Genomic DNA, 22,360 nt, shown 5'->3' with positions numbered 1-22,360 from the left:
AATAAACATGGTCGTGCTGCGCACTGCCATGCTGGCTGAGATTGCTAACGGGGCTACTCAGTCGCTGCTCACCACTGTAAACGCTAGTATCGTGCATTGCATGGAGTTCAAAAAAACTATGTTTGTTTTTTTGAATTACTATTTCTTGTGAAACCTGTAGTGACATTTCACAGAACCCTGGTTGAGAAATCCTGCCCTAGAACCTGAGATTGTCTCATAGCTACAAGTCTCACCTGCCAAGCAGAGTGACTGCACACCCCCCACCGCCACCATCCCCTGCCAGGAAAGAGATTATCCCACAAGAGTAATAACTCCTCCACAGTAATTAAATCTGTGGGCTTGAATGGGATCATTTAAAATTTACTATGCTCTGGATGTCTGTAGAGTAGTTGTATTGTATACTGTGTATATACAGTAGTTGAAGTGCATTCTATATTGAGTTGCAGTTTATAGCTAAGCAGGACAGAGTGCTGTGTATTTAATTTTTCAGTAATACTTGAGTAATGTAAGTATATTGTTGATTAAGCATTCTCTGTTTACATAATTCATTACAGGTTCTACAGTATGTAAAAGTATGTGAATAGCATACATCACTACTCTGCCATGTTATAGGTGCACGCTTCACGAAAGTAAATTGCAGTACGCACGCATCTCCCAGCACCTCCTTCTCTTTTATTTAGTTCCTGGAGTTACAAAACGTATAGTAACACATGCAACCCTGCTTTTACCATCACAGCTGTCTATCTAAACAATTGCAACATATACAGTCAATCTATTGACATCAACAGGATCTTGTCTCTTCTATCAAAACTTGAAGTTTCTTTTTTTGTTTTTAGTATACATTTAATGCTCTTAATCTTTTCCTCTGCAGAATTTGGAATCGTCTGGGGACCAATCTTTGCTCATTTCTTTGAAGAGAGTTGTAACCCTGGACAATTTACTGGAGAAGGAACTGTGCAGAAACACAAAAAGGTAAGTTTTCTTCCTTCAGTGTCCAATTTAATCCTCACAAATTTCTTTAGAGCTTTTTCCTATGATGCTGGGCCACCATGTAAAAAGGTAAATGATAACATTTCAAGCCTGGCAATAACAGATTTATTTCAGAGTGCATCAGTGTTGACTCCAAGACTGATGTGGAACAGTTTTGTTCTTCTAAAGGTCATGTCCACAATAATGTCATCAATCGTATGACAAACAGATAGTCTTATGTGGAGAAATTAGCAGATTGGGCCTACAGTATTTGTTTAGAAGAATGGAAAGTGACTTTTAGAGGATTTCTGAGGGGGGCTTGACAAGGTAGGTGCTACGACAATCAAAAATCACAAATCATGCTTTCAAGCAAAGCATAATTCATCACTAAGATGAAGAATTTCCTCTCTCAGGACAGTGTGAATTATCAAATGCTCAAAACCAAACCTAAATGGGATCATTTACTGTAGTAGACAGGGAGCTGTGTAAGCTGAGTCAGAATTTCAGACCACTGAGGAGTGAATGGTTTTGAGAAGTCAGAATCAGGATTAATATCATCGGCATATGTTGTGAAATTTGTTGACTTTGCAGCAGCAGTTCACTGCAATATATAACAGAGAAAATGTGAATTACAGTAAATATGAAATAGTTAAACAAGTAGTGCAAAAATAGAAATAAAAGAAGTAGTGGGGTAATGTTCATGGGTTCAATGTCCATTCAGAAATCAGATGGCAGAGGGGAAAAAGCTGTTCCTGGATCATTGAGTGTATGTGCCTTCAGGATCCTGTACCTCCTTCTTGATGGTAGCAATGAGAACAGGACATGTCCTGGGTGATGGGGGTCCTTATTAATGGGTGCTGCCTTTCTGAGGCATTGATCCTTGAAGATGTCCTGAATGCTACGGAGGCTGGTGCTCATGATGGAGCTAAGTATACAGCTCTCTACAGCTTACTTCAGTCCTGTGCGGCAGAACCCCCCCGCCATTCCAGACAGTGATGCAGCCAGTTAGAATGCTCTCCATGGTACACCTGTAGAAATTTTTGAGTGATTTTGGTGAACATAACAAACCTTCTCAAACTCCTAATGAAATATCATTGCTGTCATACCTTCCTTTTAGTTGCATCAATATGTTGGGTCCAGGTTAGATTCTCAGAGATATTGACACCCAGGCACTTGAAATTGCTTACTTTCTCCACTTCTGATCCCTCTAAGAGGACTGGTATGTGTTCCCTCATCTTACCCTTCCTGAGGTTCACAATCACCTTTTTGATCTTACTGATGCTGAGTAGAAGGTTTTTGCCGTGACACCACTCAGCTAGCTGGTATATCTCACTCCTGTACGCCCTCTCATCACCATTTGAAATTCTGTCAGCAATAATTGTTGTGTCAGCAAATTTACAAATGGTATTTGAGCTGTGCCGAGCCAACAGTCATGGGTGTAGAGCGAGTAGAAGAGTGGTTAAGCACTCATCCCTGAGGAGTGCCAGTGTTAATTGTCGGTGAGGTGGAGATGTGAGGAGGGCAGCTGGAGTTCAATCCAGATAAGTGTGAGGTGGTTCATTTTGGTAGGTCAAATATGATGACAGAATATAGTATTAATGGTAAGACTCTTGGCAGTGTGGAGGATCAGAGGGATCTTGGGGTCTGAGTCCATAGAATACTCAAAGCTGCTGCGCAGGTTGACTCTGTAGTTAAGAAGGCATACAGTGCATTGGCCTTCACAACCGTGGGATTGATTTCAAGAGCCGAGAGGTAATGTTGCAGCTATATAGGAACCTGGTCAGACCCCACTTGGAGTACTGTGCTCAGATCTGGTCACCACACTGCAGGAAGGATGTAGAAACTATTGAAAAGGTGCAGAAGAGATTTACTAGGATGTTGCCTGGATTGGGGAGCATGCCTTATGAGAATAGGTTAAATGAACTTGGCCGTTTCTCCTTGGAGCAACGGAGAATGAGAGGTGACTTGATAGAGGTGTATAAGATGATGAGAGGCATTGATCGTGCGGATAGTCAGAGGCTTTTTCCCAGGGCTGAAATGGCTAACATGAGAGAGCACCGTTTTAAGGTGTTTGGAAGTAGGTACAGAGAAAATGTCAGGGATAAGTTTTCTACACAGAGAGTGGTAAGTGCGTGGTATGGGCTGGCGGCGACAGTGGTGGAGGCAGATACAGTAGGGTCTTTTAAGAGACTCCTGGGTAGGTACATGGAGCTCAGAAAAATAGGGGCTATGGGTAACCCTAGGTAATTTCTAAAGTAAGTACATGTTTGGCACAGCATTATGGGCCAAAGGGCCTGTATTGTGCTGTAGGTTTTCTACGTTCTATGTTCTATTTTCGATCCTCACAGATTGTGGTTTACCGTTTAGGAACTCGAGGATCCAGTTGCAGAGGAAGGTACAGAGGTCGGTTCTGTTGCTTCTTGATCAGAACTACAGGAATGATGGTGTTAAACATTGAGATGTAGTCAATGAACAGCTTCCTGACATAGGTATTTTATTGTCCAGGTGACCCAAGGCCGTGTGAAGAGCCAATGAAGTTGCGACTTCCGTAGACCTGCTGTGACAATATGCTAATTGCAGTGGGTCCAGTCCATTGTTGAGATAGGAGTTAATTCTAACCATAACCAACTTCTAAAAGCACTGTATTGCCATAGATGTAGGTGCTACTGAATGATAGCCATTAAAGCAGCTCTCCCTGCTCTTTTTGGGTACTAGTACAATTGTTGTCCTTTTGAAGCAGGTGGAAACTTCTAACAGTAGCAATGAGAGATTGAACGTATCTTTGAACAGCTCTGCCAGTTGCTTGGCACAGGTTTTCAGAGCTCTACCAGGTATTCCATCGGGGGCCTATCACCTTGTGAGGTTTCACCCTCTTGAAAGACAGCCTGATGTCAGCTGCTGAGACAGAGATCACAGGGTCACTGGGTGCTGCAGGGATCTACATAGCTGTAGTTCTATTCTCCCTTTCTAAGCAAGTGTAAAAAGTTTTGAGCTCATCTGGCAGTGAAGCATCACTACTATTCATGGTGTTGGTATTCATTTTGTAGGAAGTAATGGACTGAAAACACTGCCAGAGTTGATGTGCATCTGATGTAGCCTCCAACCTCATTTGGAACTGTTCTTTAGCTCCTGAAATAGCCTTGGCAAGTCAAACCTGGTTTTCCTGTATAGACCTATGTTGCTGGACTTGAATGCCATAGATCTAGCCCTCAGCAGACTTTGAACCTCCTGGTTCATCCAGGGCTTTTGATTTGGGTGTGTACAGTAAATTCTCATAGGCACACACTCATCCACACAGGTTTTAATGAAGTCAGTGACAGCTGTGGCGTACTCATTCAGACTCAAAGATGAATCCCAGAATACAGTCCTGTCCACTGATTCAAATCTGTCCTGTAAATGCTCCTGTGCCTCTCTTGTCCATACCTTCTTGGACCTCACTACTGGTGCTGCGGTCTTCAGTCTGCCACCTCTCAGTACAGACAGCTAATCGGACTTTCCAAAGTGTGGGCGAAGGATAACACGGGAAGCGTTCTTGATGATGGTGTAACCATGGTCCAGTACTTCTGGTACTACAAGTGATTTGTTGGTAATAATTACTTGGAAATTTTTTCAAGTTGGCCTGGTTAAAATCCCCCAAGATGATGGGCAAGGATCAGGATGTGCTGTTTCATGCCCGTTGATTACATTGCTCAGTTTGTCTGGAGCCTGTTTTACACTGGCCTGAGGTGGGACTGATGGAGGCGGAAATGTTCCATGGCAGGTAAAATGATGAGACTTGATCACGAGGTGTTCCAGGTTGGGTGCACAGGACTGCTGAACAAGCATGATAATCTTGAGGTCAGGATCAGAGTAAGAGCCAGAATTGGAATCAGAGTCAGGTTTATTATCGTTGACTTATTTAATGGGAAATCACTCTGCGCCTTGTAAGGCATGAAAATGCCCGACGCAGGCCTCTCATGGTCTGAGTCGATGTTCCCTCCCTCCCTATATGATGGGAAATCTGTTGCCTTGCAGCAGCAGTACAGTCAAAAAATGTGGCCATCGAAATAAATCCGATGTCAGAGGGGAAGAAGCTGTACCTCAGTTGGGTGGGTGTGGGTCTTCAGGCTCCTGTGCTTTGTTCCCAGTGGTGGTCACGAGAGGGAATATCCTAGGTCGTGAGGGTCATCAGTGATGGGTGCCACTTTCTTGAGGCGCCACATCTTGAAGATGTTCTCGAGGCTGGGGAGGATTTGTGCTGGTGATGGAGCTGGCTGAGTTTATAACGCTCTTCAGCCTCTTGCAATCCTCTGCTTCTGAGCACATTTGCCAGGCTGTGATTCAACCGGTTAGAATGCTCTCCACCATACATCTGTAGAAATTCGCCAAAGTTTTTAAATCTACTCCATGCACTATTGATTTGTTCATGTCATAACATAATATCAAATCATAACATTGAGCTTCATTGAATCGTGGGACATATATGGTGTGTATCATTTTACTACTCTCTCATATATTGCATCTCAGTGAAAAGCAATTGAAAGACACTAGAGTAATCTAGATTATTTATGTCTTTGCAACACAGTTTGTTCATTAACTTTCAGATGGTGACAACTACCTTGCTTTAGGTTAGCTGCCGAAGATACTAAACTGGTGCAGATATCAACATTCTGCTAAGGTTTGGGTTATTTGCACCACTCCCAGGTTTGCCAAGTTTACCACAGAGGATTCAGACCCCATGTTTCATTTATAATCTGCTTTGATGTAAGTTATCCTAAAGGGAGTACATCTGAAAGATGCATCTGCTACTCTGTGGGGCTCCTTCGGTATTGTACCATTAACATCAGCACAAGGTTTGGTCCATCCTCAAATGTGGAAAATGATCTGCGTTCACAGGGTGCACCAGGAACCTTTATTTTTTAGAGGTCAGTGTGATGCGGTGGGGCGAGGTCCTTAGTGTAAGGCAATTCCACCCACGTAAATCAGCCAACAGGTTGGCAACATCTTGGGGTTTGGCTTTGTGAGTTCACAAACACAAACGTAATCTCTATATTGGAGTTTGACCACTGAAGTTTGGGTGACCTTAGATCTGGAGTAAATTGCCACCACAAGTTGAAATGTTTTCCATGAGTTTCAGAATCATCCAAATTTACTGGAGGAATAAGCAAGCTAACAAGCAAACCTCTCCCAGGCCAACATATCTAATATTGCAGTCAAACTTGCTCTCTGTTGGCTATGTTGGGTTGATAATGTCGTTCACATGCCCGATACCAGACTATGGAAACAGAGGAGAGGGTTCAAGGATGTGCTGAAATCCTCACTTACTCCTGGAATCTTCTGCCCCATGAGCTCAATGTGGAGAAGGTGCGTTTAGGTTCACGTACAAACCCTGTGTTAGTAGTGGAAGGAGTGCACCATCTCACAGATGACCCTCATTCCCACATCATCTGTGGAAGAGTCTGTGATTCCCACTTAAGCTTCATCGTTCCTTAACAGCCACAAAACTGGAGTGGAAGCAAATGAAAATCGATCCTGAGAAGATGAGAAAGATACTTGTAATGATTGCAGCACAGGCTTCAAGTGCAGGGTAACAGTGTATTCTTCTTCTGTGGCTGTGTAAACTTGCCTTTAATGCATTATCCAGCTGTGCAGTTTATGAGCATCCAAATTGTCAGCAAATTGGTTGAAGTTATAGTTTGCTTATAAAGAATATTTTAGTAACCTGCATTATATCTGTCTTAATTTTATTCCCAGGGCAATCACTCGGGGGTATTCATCTTCTCAGATTATTAATGCAAGTTTCCTGGATGTGAGGTAAACCAAAGTGCTGTTGCTTAGCAACTGTTATTAAAATTTCCTAGTTAGATTTGTTGTAGATCCTATGTGAGTTACATTATCAGGTCTAACCAAAACCAAATCCTTCGGCCCTTGATCAAAAGGAAACTATATTCTATTCAATTTGTTTAGTTTTTCACATTTAAGGAAATTCATCCAATTAAATAAGAGACGGGGAAGGGGAAACCATACAAAAATGTTGAATAAATTAACAAAACTTGTTCCTCTTTTGTAATTCTCCATTTCATGCTATGTTCCTGATCTCTCCCCACTTGCCTGTGCATGGTTGGGCCATGTTTGAGTGCCCATTGGCCAGATTTCCCCCAAGACAAGTTTTGCACATCCACAAATTCTACCTCCAAACTCATTTTCTGGGAGTCAGGGTGCAACAGCAACGATTGGTTGAATTCATGCAGCACATGTTCAAAGCTGAATATCCTAAAAGAGCTTTACAGGCAAGAGTTGCATCTTTGAGCAGAGAGGTGATCTTGTATCTCCTGCGTTGACTCTGTTACAATGGGATTGTAGCCAGATTTGTGAGGTCTAGTGGTGTCTTATTTATTAGTAATTGAAAAGGACAGCACAGAAACAGGCCCTTCAGCCCATCTAATCCATGCCGAACCACTTAAGCTGCCCACTCTCATTGACGTGCACTGACCGGGACCATAGACCCCCATACCACTTCCACTCATGTGCCTATCCAAATTTCTTTTAAAGGTTGAAATTGAGCTTGCATACACCACATGCACTGGCAGCTCATTCCACACTCTCACAACCCTCTGAGTGAAGAAGTTGTCCCTCATGTTCCCTTTAAACTTCTCATCCTTCAGCCTTAAGCCACAACCTTTGGTTGTAGTCCCACCCAACCTCAGTGCAAAAAGCCTGCTTATATTTACCCTTTCTATATCCCTCATAATTTTGTTTTCATCTATCAAATCTCCTCTCAATCTTCTACATTCCAAGGAATAAATTCCCAACCTATTCAATCTCTCCATATATCTCAGGTCTTCCAGACCCAGCAAAGTCCTTGTAAATTTTGGCTGTACCCTTTCAACATTATTTACACCCTTCCTGTAGGTAGGCGACAACAACTGCACACAGTGCTACACATTAGCCCTCACCAATGTCTTATACAACTTCAACATCCTATCTGCTGTACTCAGTAATTTGATTTATGAAGGCCAATGTGCCAAAAGCTTTCTATATGGCCCTATCCACCTGTGATGCCACCTTTGACAAATTGCCAGCTGGTTGTACTCCCTGATTTGCTTTGGGTGGACACAGTCAGTTTAAAATGTGACAAAGCAAAGCTTGTTAACTAGGTTGATATAGTTTTTTTATATTTATAGCTCCAGCTGTCACATGCTCCAAGATACAGCAAGAAACTTTACTTTGTATGCCATCCATAAAGATCATTTCAAAACATAAGATACAGATTTGTGTCACCTTTGTGTATCTTTTTTTCTTCAAAGCATTAATCATCCTTCTTGATACTATATATTCAAAACAGCAAGGATAACCATTTCAAAACAAGCAGAATGCATTCTGGTCTGGATATGTCCTCAGTGAATCTGAACTTTGAGAAAATGGCAATAAACGACTCAGTATTATCCCAGGTAATGTTAGCAATCAAATTCTTCAGCATACCTACAGTATCTCACGCATTAAAACACTGATATATTCTGACTGATGTTGAATGTACACTTCATATTCATGGCTGTTGGCCTGAGTTGGGCATGTGTGTGTCAAGTCAATGCCCTTTTGGACATTCAATTTCTTATTAGCTTTCCATTTGGTACTGAAGTTAATTGTGTACTTCTGTAAATATTGGTATTTGTGTACTATGGAAGATTGTTATGAAAGATTTCTATAAAGAATTTGTCCTGTAAAATTTTAATTTTTGCTCTGTATGGAAGGATGTTACAGTTTACATTTGATGAAAAAAGATAGTCTCAAATATTGAGCTGCAAAACAACGTTAATCTCTCCCAGAGTTCTTATTCTAAGAGTATGCCTGCTGAATGCATCCTGATAGCCGTATTACACCATCAGCCCTTTAAACTGTGCTTTTGCAAATTGGTTGATTCACCTTGAATGATCATTTACAGTGAATAGACTGAACTTACAAGAATTATTTCAATCAAAAATGTTCAGGAAAAGGCTTCTTAAAGCATAATTTACTCTAAAAGAATAAATCACAAAGGATGATAAATCATCATTCTTTTCTAAAAGTCTGCAAATTGTGTTGTGAATTTTTACATGATGATTTACATTACATATTTGCAATTACTTAGCAAAGAATGAGGAAATCTCAGCATTGCTTTGTATTCTGCCATCTATATTACCCCTTTCAATACATGAGCATCAGTACTACAATCAGTCATGCATCGATCACGAGGAGTTAATCGGTGAAATATAATGATTTTATTACTGTGAAGTCAGTCAAGAGGACATAAATAAAGTGTTTATACTGCTGTCTCAGGCATTGAATACAGTGGGGTAAAGTTTATGTCACACTGCAAACTGTCTACAACGCAACTGTCAAATTCAACTTACTCAGCAAGCAATCTGCTTAAAGAAAACAAAAACCACAGCACCTTCTCATGATAATTAAACCAAGTAAATGTGGTGATTGGAGAACAATTATAAAAATTACTTGCATTATATTAGCATTATTTACTAATGGCAGTATGATTACCAAGCCTAAGCTAATCTCCTCCACCTGGATTACTTAGAAAAGAATATACATATATTTAATTAAATAAATTGAATATTAAAAAGGTGTCAATTCCTGATCCTGATTGTTTTACAGGTGACAGATACAATTATGGAAAAGTTGCTCTTCTCATTGCCTCATTCTCCTGCTTGCGTGGAAGCTCTGCGACTTTACCTTGTTCTGCCTGAGCTCATTGCTGTACTTCAAAGGACAAAGAAATCTCAGCTGACGGAATCCCTGACCAGAGCCATAACTTCCCTTGATAAAAGCTGCTTTGAAGTTCTAGGTAAGGGATTGCTTTTTTGCACTTAAATGTCATCAATATCTCCGCTGTTTGCGGTTAAAAGAAGAAAATAAATTGTTTGGTTTTTGAGATGCAATGTAAGACTTTAATAACTTATCATAAGGAAAGGCTTGTGTCAGGAGCCCACATACAATGTTCAGATTGATCCAGTTGCAATGGCTTCAATCTCCAGTCAAAAGAACTGAGCACATAATGTGGGTAGGCATATCAGTACAATATTGAGGTAATTCTGCAGAAGGAGATGGCATCTTTAGGATGAACTGTTAACTCATTGTTCTACCTACTTCTTGAATCTTGTGATCTGGTGTGGCTTCCAGTTTTCCTATAGCCCTTCCCTGAAACAAATTATCTACCATCTTTTCAGCTCAGACTTCAGAGTTCAAATACGTTGTGAGGTCAAAATTAACCAGCTGCTCCCCAGAACAATTTTTGGCACTTTTAAATAAAAAGAGAAAGTGCTGAGAAGATTCAGCAAGTCATGTAGCATCTGTGGGAAGAGAATAGAGCAATTCACCAGAACTTGAAAAAGCAAAGGCAGGGAGAAAGTAGCAGGAAAAACTGATAGGACAAAGGGATTGATTATGACAGGTGAGGCCTAGTAAAATAGGGTATTAGGGCCAATACTTCAGCTGGGTCCTTTGGGTACATCCCACAGCCCTGTTATTAGCATCACATAACACAGACAAAAAAGTGTGATCATCCTCTAACTGTTCCCAGTAGCCTGGCCTCACTCTTTCACATGTATCCTCTCCACTTTATCTGCCATCTCTGCAACTTAAAACCATCTTTTTTTATCTCTCTTTCCCAGTTCTGACAAAGGTTCTGACAAAAATCAATCCTGCTTCTTGTTACACAGACACTTCAAGAGCTGATGAATGTTTCCCAAGCTGTCTGTTTTTACTTTAACCATCAGCACAGTGTTTGTTTCCTTAAGCCTTTTAGATTTCTGCTAAAGTTAAGTGAGTCAACCAGAAGAACTCCTGTATCACCCAGGGCATGCCCTTTTCTCACTGTTACCATCAGGTAGGAGATACAGAAACCTAAACGCACACACTCAGCGATTCAGGAACAGCCTCTTCCCCGCTGCCATCTGATTCCTAAATGGACATTGAAGAGTTGGACACTACCTCACTTTTTTAATCTACAATATTTCTGTTTTTGCACATTTTTTAGAATCTATTCAATATACGTCATTATTTGCTTGTTTATTATTATGCTTTATTTAATTTATTATTATTATTATTTCTCTCTCTGCCAGATTATGTATTGCATTGAACTGCTGCTGCTAAGTTAACAAATTTCACGTCACATGCTGGTGATGATAAACCTGATTCTGATTCAGTTTATGCTTATCATCCACTGATCCATTTTCAGTCCAATTTTCAGTTTGCTCTTTCAATTGTTGACTGGCACTTTGAACTTTATTTCACCTGATTATTAATGGGCTCTCTCTTGATCAGAATGTTGGTGGAGGGCAATGCCTGTCTACTACTACAGGCGTCTTGTGAAGGTTTATCGTGAAGAATCAGAGCGACTTCTTTGGTCCACTATGGCTAAAATCCCAGAAGATATCTCAAATCTTCAGAACACATTAAAAATTTTACAAGTGCTTTCCAAGGTTGGTAAGAACTTCTCTTACTCTGAGCTTTTATTCTGAATGTGTCCCCATATAGTGACTATAATTCTCTGAGCATAGCCACAGACAATGATAGAAGCAGACAATATGGGAAAGTATTTAACTGGAGAGTTGGAGGTGGGTAATTCTGATGGTACTAGGCAGGAACTTGGGAGTATAAACTGGGAATGGAAGCTCTCTGGAAAATGTTCCACACTTCTGCTGAACATGTTTAGGGACTACCTGCATGTTGTTCTGGAGAGGTTTGTCTGAATGAGACGTAGAAAGGATGGTAGGATGAACCATGGTTGACAAGAGAGTTGGAACATTTAGTGAAGAGGAAGAAGAAAGAGTTAGAAGGCAAAAATCAGAGAGGGATCTTGATAATTATAAGATAGCCAGAAAGGAGCTTAAGAAGGATTTTAAGAGCGCTAGAAGAGAACATGAGAAGGTTTTGGCTAGCTGGATAAAGGAAAACCCCCAGTTCTGCATGTAGGTAAGGAACAGATGGATGACTAGGATGAGTGTAGGACTGCTTGGGGATAAAGGAAGAAATGTGCTTGGAAGTAAAGAAGGTAATCAATTCTTGGCTTCAGATCACCAGGTAGAGAGACTTTGAATGTGAGGCCTGTGTGGAACACACTAATGTGCTGATGCATGTAAAGGTTATGGTAAAGGTAGCATTGGATCCTCTGGAAAACATTAGGATGGATGAGTCCTTGGGAATAGATAGGATAACCTTCAGGTTATTATGGGAAATGAGGGAACAGATTGCTGGGATGTGGACAATGAACTTTGTGTCCTTCCTAGCCACAGGAGTAGTACCAGAGGACTGAAGGATGGCAGATGTTTTTGTGTTGTTCAAGAAAATTAATAGGGATAATACTGGGAATTGTAGACCAGTAAGTCTTATATCTATGGTGGACAAACTATTGGAGAGGATTTTCAGAGACAGGATTTGCAAGCCTTTGGAGAAGCATAGTTTTATTAGGGACTGTCAGCATGACTTTTTGAGAGGCAGGTCATGCTTCGTGAACCCGATTAAATTCTTTGAGGAAGTGACAGGACAAATTGATAATGGTAGAGTAGTGGATGTCGTATATATATTTTAGTAAAGTGTTTGACAAAGTTTCCCAATTGTAGGCTCATCCAGAAAGTAATGAGCATGGCATCCATGGAAACTTGGCTGCATGGATTCAGAATTAGCTTGCCTACAAATGGCAAAGAATGGTAATAGATGGAGTGTATTCTGCCTGGGGTGGTTTGTGACTAGTGGTGTTCCACAGGGATTTGTTCTGGAACCCTGCTCTTTGTGGTTTGTATCTAAATGACTTGGATAATGAAATGGAAGAGTAGGTTAGTAAGTCAGCGGATAACAAAAAGATTGTTGGGCTTGTGGGTCGTGTAGAAGGTTGTAGGTTATAACAGGATAGACAGGAAGCAGAGTTGGGTGGAGAATGTGAAATATTATGTAAATTAGCACTTTAAATGTGGAGTGCAACTGGCCAGGACTGGAAAGTGGAGCTTTTGCCATTAGACTTATGGCTACAAGAACGTGATTTAGACTGAAAATGTGGTTTATTTTAATTTCTGTATCTTTTTGGGACATGGATATCATTGCTAAGGGCAGCATTTATTTCTCATCCTTAAATGCCCTTGAGAAGCTGGTGATGAGCTGTCTTGTTGAATCATTGCACTCCTCCTAGTGAAAGGGCTTTTACAGTCTGGCTGGGCAGAGTTCCAGTGGCATGCACACGGTGAATGTGCCTATGTTTTCGCCATCCTCAACATTACTGATTGAGGTTCGAGCTGTCTGACTCAAGACAGAAGTTGGACATGTGGTGGAATACTCTCCACTCACCTGGATGCCTATAGCTCCAATCCCAAGAAGCTGGATGCACTGGCATCTCTTCAAACACTCAACTTTGTTTAATATCATGGCTGCAGTGTTTCCTGTAGTTACACACTAAAACTCTTCCTGAACGCACAACTTCTACAACCTGAAAGCACAATGCTTGCAGGTGCATGGAAATGCCACCAATTCCAATTCCTTTTCACAGAACAAGAACTAATGGACAAGCCATTCAGCCCATGAAGTTGTACTGATCTTGATGACAATTTACACTAAATATCCTCCTCCTGTCTATTGTCCATATCTGTCCATTCCCTTCATATTTATGTGTCTATCTAAAAGTCTCCTTAGCCTCTATTGTGTCCAGGTCACCTTCAAGCAGCGATGCTTCAAAAAAGTGGCATCCGTCATTAAGGAGCCCCCATTACCCAGGATATGTCCTGCTCTCATTGCTACCACCAAGAAGAAGGCACAGGAGCCTGAAGCCACACACAAGGATTCAGGAACAGCTTCTTTTCCCTTGCTATCTGATTTCTGAATGGACATTGAACCCATGACCACTACTGCACAACTTTTAATTTTTTTTTGTACTACTTATTTAATTTAACTGTTTGTATATATTTGCTCTAATTCACATTTATCCCTCTTTTATTATATGTTGCTTTGTACTGTTGCCGCAAAGACAACAAATTTGACATGTGCCGGTGATATTAAACCTGATTCTGATTCTCTTAAACTCTGCCGAACTGGCTCTTTCCACCATTTCCACTAGTGACCCATTCCAGGCTCCTACCACACTCTGTGTAAATAGATAAATAAGTAGATTTGCCCCTCACTTCATCTTTACACTCCCCCTTGCTAACCTTAAAGTGTGTCCTTGGGCCTTTCTGTGGAAAAAGAAATTCAGTCCAGCTTATCAAGCCACACATCAGGTTTACTGATAAATCAGTCATAATTCCTCCTCTATTAAATATTCCAGTACCTTTTGCTGCAAGAACACTGTGGGAAAATCTTCCATCATGTTGAAAAAAGCATTTCAATTAAGGGCAGACATTGAATGCTATTCTAGCTGAAATGATGTGTACATCCTGGAAATAAATAAATTGAACTTGATTTTAGACTAACCCATTTAGACTAAAATTTTAGAGGATTCAGATCAGATCAGATGTTCACTTTAAATCCATCATGATTTTAATCCTAATTGAAAAGAAGTAGAATTGGCTGTATATAAAATATGTTTATGGCTAGGACTATTGCATGAAGTAAGATTAGGTCAATTAGTCCTGTTTCGCTTGAGCTAAGAAGACTGGGAGAGGATTTAGCTGAAACGTAGAAATTTCTCACAGGCCTAGACAGACAGTAGTATGTTTCTTGTGGCTGGGATGTGCAGAACTAAGTCACAATCTCAGGATACAGGATAAGCATTTTGGACTGAGGCAGATGAAATTTCATCACACCAGTCAGGATGAACCTGTAGAATTTGCCACTATGGAGGGTTATGGAGACCAAGGTACTGACTATATTTAAGGACAGAGAAAAATTTCTAAATGAAAAAGACGTCAATCATCATTAGGTACGGGGAGAGAGTGGGAAAATAGTGTGATGGGCCATCAATATTTGAGGTCAACGAGGAGTGATTGCAGAATAACCATCTTTGATGCTTTACCTGTTGTTATTCCCTTGTCTTGGATTGACCTAGACCATGCAAGTGAATATTATACATGGATAACTGTGGTGAGTGGGAACTGTTTACGTTTCTCATGTCATTTGTTCTTGTATTGGTAAAAGCACAAGTAGATCAAAATATCTAATTCATATCATATTAGTCTTTGCAGCAACATTTATGGAAGTTGACTAACCCTAACAACCAGATAACTTCATTATCTACGAAGGACTCTGAGATTGCATCAGGAAAAACAGTGGTGGAGATCTTTACTAGCTAGTAGTCAAAACTTCGAAGTGTCTCTTAAATATGCAGGGTCATGCTTCGTTCATGTTTTCCATCTCATACTGATGATTAATATTTGATTATATGTCGGCAGGTAAATTCTACCAGAGATTATTGCATTCGAGAGAGGAACTTCAAAGTTCCTGTAATGAAAATATTTGAAGAGTCATTTAGGGTAAGTGATATTTTATGCTATTAAATGTTATGCTGAAAATGATCCCAGTGGCAATTCAAGTGCTAATATCCTCCAGCTTTACAGTTTATTCTCACTGCAACTTCTGCTGAAAGAACTGAAAATAGACTCAAGAGATTTTTAGTACCGTGTTTGTATTGATAGTTTGTTAAATGGGAAAAGAAAAGCTAGACTTACGGTGATGCATAAACTCTGCAGGCCGTAGAAACAGGAGAGAACCAAAACAACATTATGGGATAAAGCACTGTGTATATTCAACTTGAGAGTTTGTCAATCTAATCATGAAATTTGATGCTTTAAACAATACTTAGGTTCACGCCACTGTTCAAAAAAGGATACAGGTAAAAGGCAGGTAACTATAGGCCAGTTAGTTTAACATCTGGAGTTGGGAAAATGCTTGAAGTTGTCATTAAAGAAGAAATAGCGAGGCATCTGGAAAGAAATGAATCCATCAGGTAGACGCGGCATGGATTCTGCAAAGGCAGGTCCTGTTTGACAAATTTACTGCAGTTCTTTGAGGATGTAATGAGCACAGTGGACAGAGGGGAACAGATAGATGTTGTTTACCTGGATTTCCAGAAGGTATCCGATAAGATGCCGCATAAAAGACTTATCCATAAGATAAGGATGCAGAGAATTGGGGTTGATGTATTAGCATAGATAGTGGATTGGTTAACTAATAGAAAGCAGAGAGTTTGGATACATGGGTGTTACTCTGGTTGGCAATCAGTGGTGAGTGGTGTGTCGCAGGGGTTGGTGCTGGGCCCACAACCGTTCACGATATACATTAACAATCTAGAAGAGGGGACCGAGTGTAGTGTATCTAAGTTTGCTAATGACATTAAACTGAGTGGGAAAGCCAATTGTGCAGAAGAGATAGAGAGTCAGCAGAGAGATATAGATAGGTTAAGTGAATGGGCAAGGGTCTGGCAGATGGAGTACAATGTTGATAAATGCGAGGCCATCCACTTTGGAAGGAAAAATGGAAGATCGGATTATTATTTAAATGGTAAAAAATTGCAGCAGGCTGCTGTGCAGAGGGACTTGGGAGGGCTTGTGTATGAGTCACAAAGGGTTGGTTTGTAGGTGCAGCAGGCTATCAAGAAGGAAAATGGAATGTTGGCCTTCATTGCTAGAGAGATTGAATTTAAGAGCAGGGAGGTTATGCTGCAACTCTACAGGGTACTGGTGAGGCTGCACCTGGAACACTGTGTGCAGTTTTGGTCTCCTTCCTTGAGGAAGGATATACTGGCTTTGGAGGCGATGCAGAGGAGGTTCACCAGGTTGATTACAGAGGTGAGGGGGTTAGACTATAAGGAGAGATTGAGTCACCTGGGACTGTACTCACTGGAATTCAGAAGAATGCAAGGAGATCTTATAGTAACATGTAACATTATGAAAGAGATAAATAAGATAGAGGCAGGAAAGTTGTTTCCTCTGATAGGTGAGAATAGAATGAGGTCACATAACCTCAAGATTTGGGGTGTAGATTTAGGGTGGAGATGAGGAGGAACTGCTTTTCCCAGAGGGTGGTGAATCTGTAGAATTCTCTGCCCAATGAAGCAGTGGAGGCTACGTCAGTAAATATATTTAGGACAAGGTTGGATAGATTTTTGCATAGTAGGGGAATTAAGGGTTATGGGGAAAAGGCAGGTAGGCGGAGATGAGTCCATGGCTAGATCAGCCATAATCTTATGGAATGGCAGAGCAGGCTTGATGGGCCAGATGGCCTACTCCTGCACCTATTTCTTATGTTCTGAGTTTCCTTCCTCTGCACTTGAGTAAGTATCTGTAGTAATACTAAACAAGATACTGGAGGAACTCAACAGCTCAGGCAGCACCTGTGGGGGAAATGGACAGTCAAGTTTTAGGTTGAGAAGTCCAGGAGAAGAGCCTTGACACAGATTGTTGCCTGTTTATTGCCCTTCACAGATGTTGCCTGAACTGCCAAGTCCATCCTTCAACTGCAGACTTTTAGTGTCTCCTTTTGTTGTAATAATCCCAAGTAGAGCATTTGGAAAATAATACTGGTATATTTTCATGTTATAATTTGCAGGAATATTCTAAGAACTGCTTTCCCTATGCTTTGAAATCAGAATTGGATCAATTCATAAATGAGGTACATATTATATTTAGAAACAAAGTTAAAATATCTGAATGCTACTGTTAACCTTTGAATGAAAGTTGATAGTTTAATGTTATCTGCATTTAAAAAGAGAATAGAATTACCCAACTTTTTTTTGCAAAATCATTGATTTCATTCCTCATAATTAAGGAATAGTTTATTTTATGGGTACATGTATTTTGAGTAGAAGCTCAACAAATTTAATAAGTTTATTGGAACCAGAACAAAGGGATATTACTTAATGAAGACAACGGTCACAAACTGATCCTGGGAATCTCCAGGGCTCACCCTCTGAGTGACTGCATCATGGTCTCCTTTCATCCTGTGGTGGGAATTGGACAGTCAACATTTCAGGTTAAGGTCCATCCTCTGAGCCAGATGAAGGGTCTCAACCCAAAACGTCGACTGTCTATTTTCCTCCACAGATGTTGCCTGACCCACTCAGTTCCTGCAGGAGTTTGTTTTTAGCTCCAGTTTCTACCACCAGCAGTCTCCTAAGTCTCCTCTTCTCACCTTTCTCCTGTTGACTGCTCATGCTCTTCCTCGAGGTCACAATTATTTGCTCTCCCAAACCCCATATTTGATGCTTGTTTTTACTTTGATCATTCATTGGTAACTAACCATCTGCTGAGTTATTGCATCCATTCCTCAAAGGTTATCCCTTTTTCTTTCTATGGAGCCTGATCTATTTTCTTGTTTTTCATATCACCACTTTTGCCCCGTGGTATAAATATGTCTTTTATCCTGATGCAATATTTTTGCGGATATCTTTCTTGCAGCTATTCTCTGTTCCTTTACCAATATTCTCCCCCTAAACCTGCCTTGCCTGATGACCATTGTATGAGCACACACTCAGTGCTGGAGGAACTCGGCAGATCAGGCATCTGTGGATGGAAAAGAACAATCAATGTTTCAGGCCAAGACCCTTCATCAGGTTAAGAGTTCTTCCAGCATTTTGTGTGTGTTGCTCAAGATTTCCAGCATCTGTAGAATCACATGTATTAGCACACCTGGTTGTGATGATTCTTATCCCATTTGGAGAACTGTACCTCTTTAGTACATTCATTGAAAACTTCACTGACGATTTTGATCACACAAGTATCCCTGGTGGAATGATGTTCTGTGCCTAGTTATCTCCTCTTCGCACCAGGCCAGCTCAATGTAGATCTGGCCTCCAAACCCTTGTAATAAATGTCAAATTAAATGGTAAATTGGTTTACTACTGTCACATTACAGAGGTACAGTGAAAAACTTTGTATGTCATGCATACAGATCCTTGCAATACATTACTGCGTTGAGGCAGTTGGTACAAGGGAAAAACAATAACAATGCAGAATAAAATGTTACAGTTGCAGAGAAAGAGCTGTGCAGCCAGACAATAAGGTGTAAGGCTATTGTGGGGTCAAGAGTCCTTCTTTATTGCACCATTCAATAGTCTTATAAGAGAGGGACAGAATCTGTCCCTTGAGCCGATGCTACGTGCTTTTTGGAGACTGTTAACAGTTTGCAGTTAGCCATATTTTTGCTGTCCTTGATTAGCAAATTTGTTTATTATTGTTACATGAAAAATTTGTCTTGCATACCGTCCATACAGATCAATTTGTTACAACAGTGCACTGAGGCAGTATGAGGGAGAACAACAGAGTGCAAATGAAGTGTGACATTTACAGGGAGAGTGCAATTCAGGTGATCCTCTGCTTCTCGATCTCACAGTGTTCAGTGAGCAGTGCTGAAATTGCTTTAAAGCAGTGGTCCCCAACCTCCGGGCTGTGAAGCATGCAGGGGTGCAGTGGTAGTGGGAGGCACCCAGCGTATCTTTAAGAAAAAAGCAGAAATAAACAAGCTAATTAATTAGGTGCTGCCCGGCACATAAATGTTGGCCCAGGTCAGAGCCAATTGCCAATTTCATTTGCTCTACGTGATGTTCGCTCCTCTTACCAGGGCGCTGGAGCCTTTAGCTGTTCCATTGTTTGGTCAATTTAAATGCCAGCCCAGACAGGCTGAAAAGACAGGGCTGTCAGGATCAAGGTGACATGTTCAATCTACACAAACTTCTAGGACAGTTACGTGCTGGCCCCAGGACAGATCCTCTGACACTTTTCAGAGAGAGAAACGTCGATCCTTAATGCCGAAGAATTTAAAGTTATTGACCCTGTCCACCTCAGTTCCTCTAATGAAGACTGGCTTATGGGCGGCACCTAACTAATTAGCTTGTTTATTTCGGCTTTTTTCTTAAAGGTGTGCTGGGTGTGCTCCGGCAACCACTGCACTCCTACATCCTTCGCGGCCCGGAGGTTGGGGACCACTGCTTTAAAGCATTGTTCTATGCCAATACTGCAGTTCCAGTGCTGTCTGTGTACAGCTTTCATGTTCTTTCCACATGGGTTTTCCCAGATGCTTTACTTTCATAAGAGGTGTATCTAGTGTGCTCCTAGTGTATCGGTGAGTAGTAGATCCGGCGTGTTGATGGAAATATGGGGAAATAAAATGGGACCAATGGAAGTTTGACACAAATGGGAATTGATGTTGGGTACAGACCACACTTAGAAGTTTGTTTGTGCTGTATGACTCGATGCTCTCTGACGATTGTCACCTTGTCATGGTGGAGAGGCTTCCGAGGTGATGCTATCTGGAATTCAGCCATCTGACAGTTAGCTCCTGGTAGGGTCACGCATGGCAATAGGGACAAAGGGGAAGTTCCAGACCAACAATCCACCCAAGTCCTTAACAGTGGAGCTGGCAGAAGATGATGACACATCACAACGACAGCAAAGGTGAAAGAAGGCTGCAACAGTGAATGATCCCCAGTTGTCTTGAATTCCATGCCACCAGACCCTGATGCTGAGCTGTCAAGTATTGTGTGGTGGCTGCCTGTGTATCAGGCTCCCAATGATGAACAAAGTCGCACACAGGCATTCTCCACTACGGCAATCCACACTGATATCCTGGATATGTGGATGTGGACTGGCCTCTATCATCACCTGAGGAAGCAACTATAGACAACCAATTGGAGAACATCATATTCAACTTGAGTGATCGGATTACTACTACTATGGCTCAATGAGTCTAACAGTAGTGATATTAAATTACTAGGACTTGTTTGATACACTTCTAAATACGATGAAAACATTGCTTAACTAACTCTCACAACATTGCTGCCTAACATCCAGAGGCTTAGACCTGGAGTCTGAGTCCCATCAGAAAAGTTGTGGAATTTTAATTCAAGTAATTCATTAAATCGTGAATAAAAACATTATTTTCAAGGATAGGAACCATGAAACTACCAGATTGTTGTTAAAACCAAACTTGTTTTATTAATATTGCTTAAAAAGATGAAAATCTTTCATCCTTACCTTGTTTGGCCTATATGTAACTTTGTGTCTACAGATGTGGCTGATTCATAATTGTCTTGGTATTGGCAACATTTCAGGAGATGCTTGAATGATTAAAAGATAAGGATATTTCACTTGAATTGCCAAGGTAATGAATGCTACAGACCAAATGTGGGTTAATAGGATTAGTGCATTATAATGGTTGGCATTGACATGGTGGGTTGAATGGCTGTACTCCATGAAATACAAGCCAAAGTGCCATCAAGAGTTCTAAATGTAGGAATATTTATTTTGATAAATACATACTAGGAGCATACAACTACCATTCAATGACAAGTATGAACCTGCTTGTGAAATGGCTAGAGACATTATGCTATATTAAAGGTGTTGTTATTCTAGAATGGAAGATTTCATGGAGGCAAACAGTGTTATTCAAGAAAGGAGATCCTTTTGTAGGAATGTTAATAGGGGATGCAACAAACACCCCTATCACAAAAGGTTTCTCCAGTACTAATCTTGTGCTTTCTTCACAGTTGATAAATGGAAGTGTTATACCTCTAGACCGACGGCACAAACGGGTGAGGGAATATTATGCAGCCCTTCGCAAGGTAGATTACTTGCATTGTATGTTTGCTTTTAAGTTAGCAATCACCCTTATTACTTTTTCCTCTCTTTATGGAACAATCAGACAAACAACTTCAGGTCACACCATATCTTGCCACCCTCAGAGAATTCAGAATCAGGTTATTTTCATGCGACTGATAGTTTTTATCAGTTCATTACTCAGTATTAGACTGAGGCATTAGTCTGGGTTTTGGGCTTTAAGACTCCAGAAAGAAACTTGAACACAGAATGGGCAAGAGTGCTACCCATTGAGACACACCAGACAATCTTCATATATTAAAATTTTATTTCAGATTCCAACATCTGGAGTTTTTGCATTTGAGTCCAGAGTACCGCATTTGTCTAGAGCAGCAAAATGGTAGTGCAAAGACACCATAAACTGGGTGATATGATGGCAAATAGAGACAATTTGTTATCTTGCTAAAATATCTAAAGCACTTAAACTTTCATCAATATATAGTGATCAGATTTGTATTGCATTTTCTTTCACAGGTGATACAGCAATTAATTCCATATCCTTGCATCTTTGATATGGATACAAAACTTTATTTTTTAAAGCTGGAATCCAAAATACTTCTAAGAGTAAGTATGACTTTCAGGAAGTCATCCATGAACCATTTTCGATACATGCGTTATGTGTCAGGTCTGCACAGGCTGGCACCTTCCAGTCTCCAACCAGTTAACAGGAGTCACTGCCACTCATTTCCAACCCATCACCTGCAGCCTATTTAAGCCCGGCTCTCATTCATAGTCCTTTGTTGGGACAATTTTTTTGTCACTGTCAGCTAGAGTTATGGGAGCTGGCCGTTTGCACCACCTGTAATGTGATTGAAGGGAGCCTATGGTGGGAAATTCAGATGGGGAGTTAA

At 40.8% G+C, this 22,360-nt stretch overlaps 1 protein-coding gene across 4 annotated transcripts in view; it reads left to right on the top strand.

Moving 5' to 3' along the window:
• The window catches only part of LOC134345718 (probable E3 ubiquitin-protein ligase HERC3), a 71,725-nt gene that overhangs the window by 26,345 nt on the left and 23,020 nt on the right, over positions 1 to 22,360 (top strand). The window contains exons 9-17 of one of the 4 annotated variants that reach the window (XM_063046836.1): positions 872 to 972; positions 6,703 to 6,762; positions 8,294 to 8,399; positions 9,595 to 9,784; positions 11,263 to 11,420; positions 15,312 to 15,392; positions 17,467 to 17,529; positions 21,401 to 21,445; positions 21,984 to 22,073. In XM_063046836.1, coding sequence (XP_062902906.1) covers positions 872 to 972; positions 6,703 to 6,762; positions 8,294 to 8,399; positions 9,595 to 9,784; positions 11,263 to 11,420; positions 15,312 to 15,392; positions 17,467 to 17,529; positions 21,401 to 21,445; positions 21,984 to 22,073 — 894 coding nt within the window. Of the gene's footprint in view, positions 1 to 871; positions 973 to 6,702; positions 6,763 to 8,293; positions 8,400 to 9,594; positions 9,785 to 11,262; positions 11,421 to 15,311; positions 15,393 to 17,466; positions 17,530 to 21,400; positions 21,476 to 21,983; positions 22,074 to 22,360 lie in introns of all 4 variants that reach the window. The other 3 variants (XM_063046835.1, XM_063046838.1, XM_063046837.1) reach the window with 3 other exon arrangements.

The sequence above is a fragment of the Mobula hypostoma genome, chromosome 4 (assembly GCF_963921235.1).
Source record: "Mobula hypostoma chromosome 4, sMobHyp1.1, whole genome shotgun sequence".
Taxonomy (NCBI): Eukaryota; Metazoa; Chordata; class Chondrichthyes; order Myliobatiformes; family Myliobatidae; genus Mobula; species Mobula hypostoma.
The sequence above is the reverse complement of the archived record's forward strand: the minus strand, read 5'-3'. Positions and strand labels throughout refer to the sequence as shown.